Source organism: Apis dorsata, unplaced genomic scaffold, assembly GCF_000469605.1.
Source record: "Apis dorsata unplaced genomic scaffold, Apis dorsata 1.3 scaffold_69, whole genome shotgun sequence".
In the NCBI taxonomy this organism is placed as follows: Eukaryota; Metazoa; Arthropoda; class Insecta; order Hymenoptera; family Apidae; genus Apis; species Apis dorsata.
In genome coordinates, this window is record NW_006263367.1 from 250818 (window position 1) to 251890 (window position 1073).

The window sequence follows — 1073 nt, forward strand, 5'->3', positions numbered from 1 at the left end:
GGCGATACTGCTGCGACCGTTCTCAACGCCTCTTCTGTCGGTGGCCTTGACGTCGAACCCGAAAACGCGCCCAGCATCACGGCCAAAACTCGCCACAGATCGTACTTGACCGCTCAGTGGGTCAATGGCGAATCGTGGCGCGTCCTCCCGCCCGAGAATTTGATACCGGATCTCGGCGTTTGCTCCCTCGTCCGGGTCTTCCGCCTGATTATAACGATTAGTCGTTTATTCAATTATTCCTCTCTTTCTTTTCTATCTCATTTACGATCAATGAATTTTTTTTTAAAAAGAAGAAGAAATCTGAAAAACAGATGCTGCTCGAAATTCTAAAAATTCTATCTCTAAAAGTTTTATAATTTGTTTCATACGATTAATCGGTTTCGATATTTCTTTTCTATCTCATTTACGATCAACGAATTTTTTTTTTAAATCAAAGAAGAAGAATTCTGAAACGTATAGATGCTCGGAATTTTAAAAATTCTATCTCTAAAAGTTTTATAATTTGTTTCATACGATTAATCGGTTTCGATATTTCTTTTCTATCTCATTTACGATCAACGAATTTTTTTTTTAAATCAAAGAAGAAGAATTCTGAAACGTATAGATGCTCGGAATTTTAAAAATTCTATCTCTAAAAGTTTTATAATTTGTTTCATACGATTAGTCGGTTTCGATTATGTTTCTCTCTCTTCTTCTCTCTGCTATCTCGTTTACGATCAATGAATTTTTTTTTTAAATCAAAGAAGAAGAATTTTGAAAAGTACAGATGCTCGAAATTTTAAAAATTCTATTTCTAAAAGTTTTATAAATTGTTTCATACGATTAATCGGTTTCGATATTTCTTTTCTATCTCATTTACGATAAATGAATTTTTTTTTAAATCAAAGAAGAAGAAATCTGAAAAGTACAATTGCTGCTCGGAATTTTAAAAATTCTATTTCTAAAAGTTTTATAATTTGTTTCATATGATTAGTTGGTTTCTATTATGCCTCTCTCTCTTTTCTATCTCATTTACGATCAATGAATTTTTTTTTTAAATCAAAGAAGAAGAATTTTGAAAAGTACAGATGCTC

General features: G+C 32.1%; 1 protein-coding gene across 1 annotated transcript in view; it reads right to left on the bottom strand.

Annotated features, from left to right (window-relative positions):
- Positions 1–1073, bottom strand: part of LOC102676500 (cadherin-89D) — a 34822-nt gene that overhangs the window by 5305 nt on the left and 28444 nt on the right. The window contains exon 16 of the mRNA XM_031515446.1: positions 1–204. Within this exon, the coding sequence (XP_031371306.1) occupies positions 1–204 (204 nt within the window). The remainder of the gene's footprint in view (positions 205–1073) is intronic.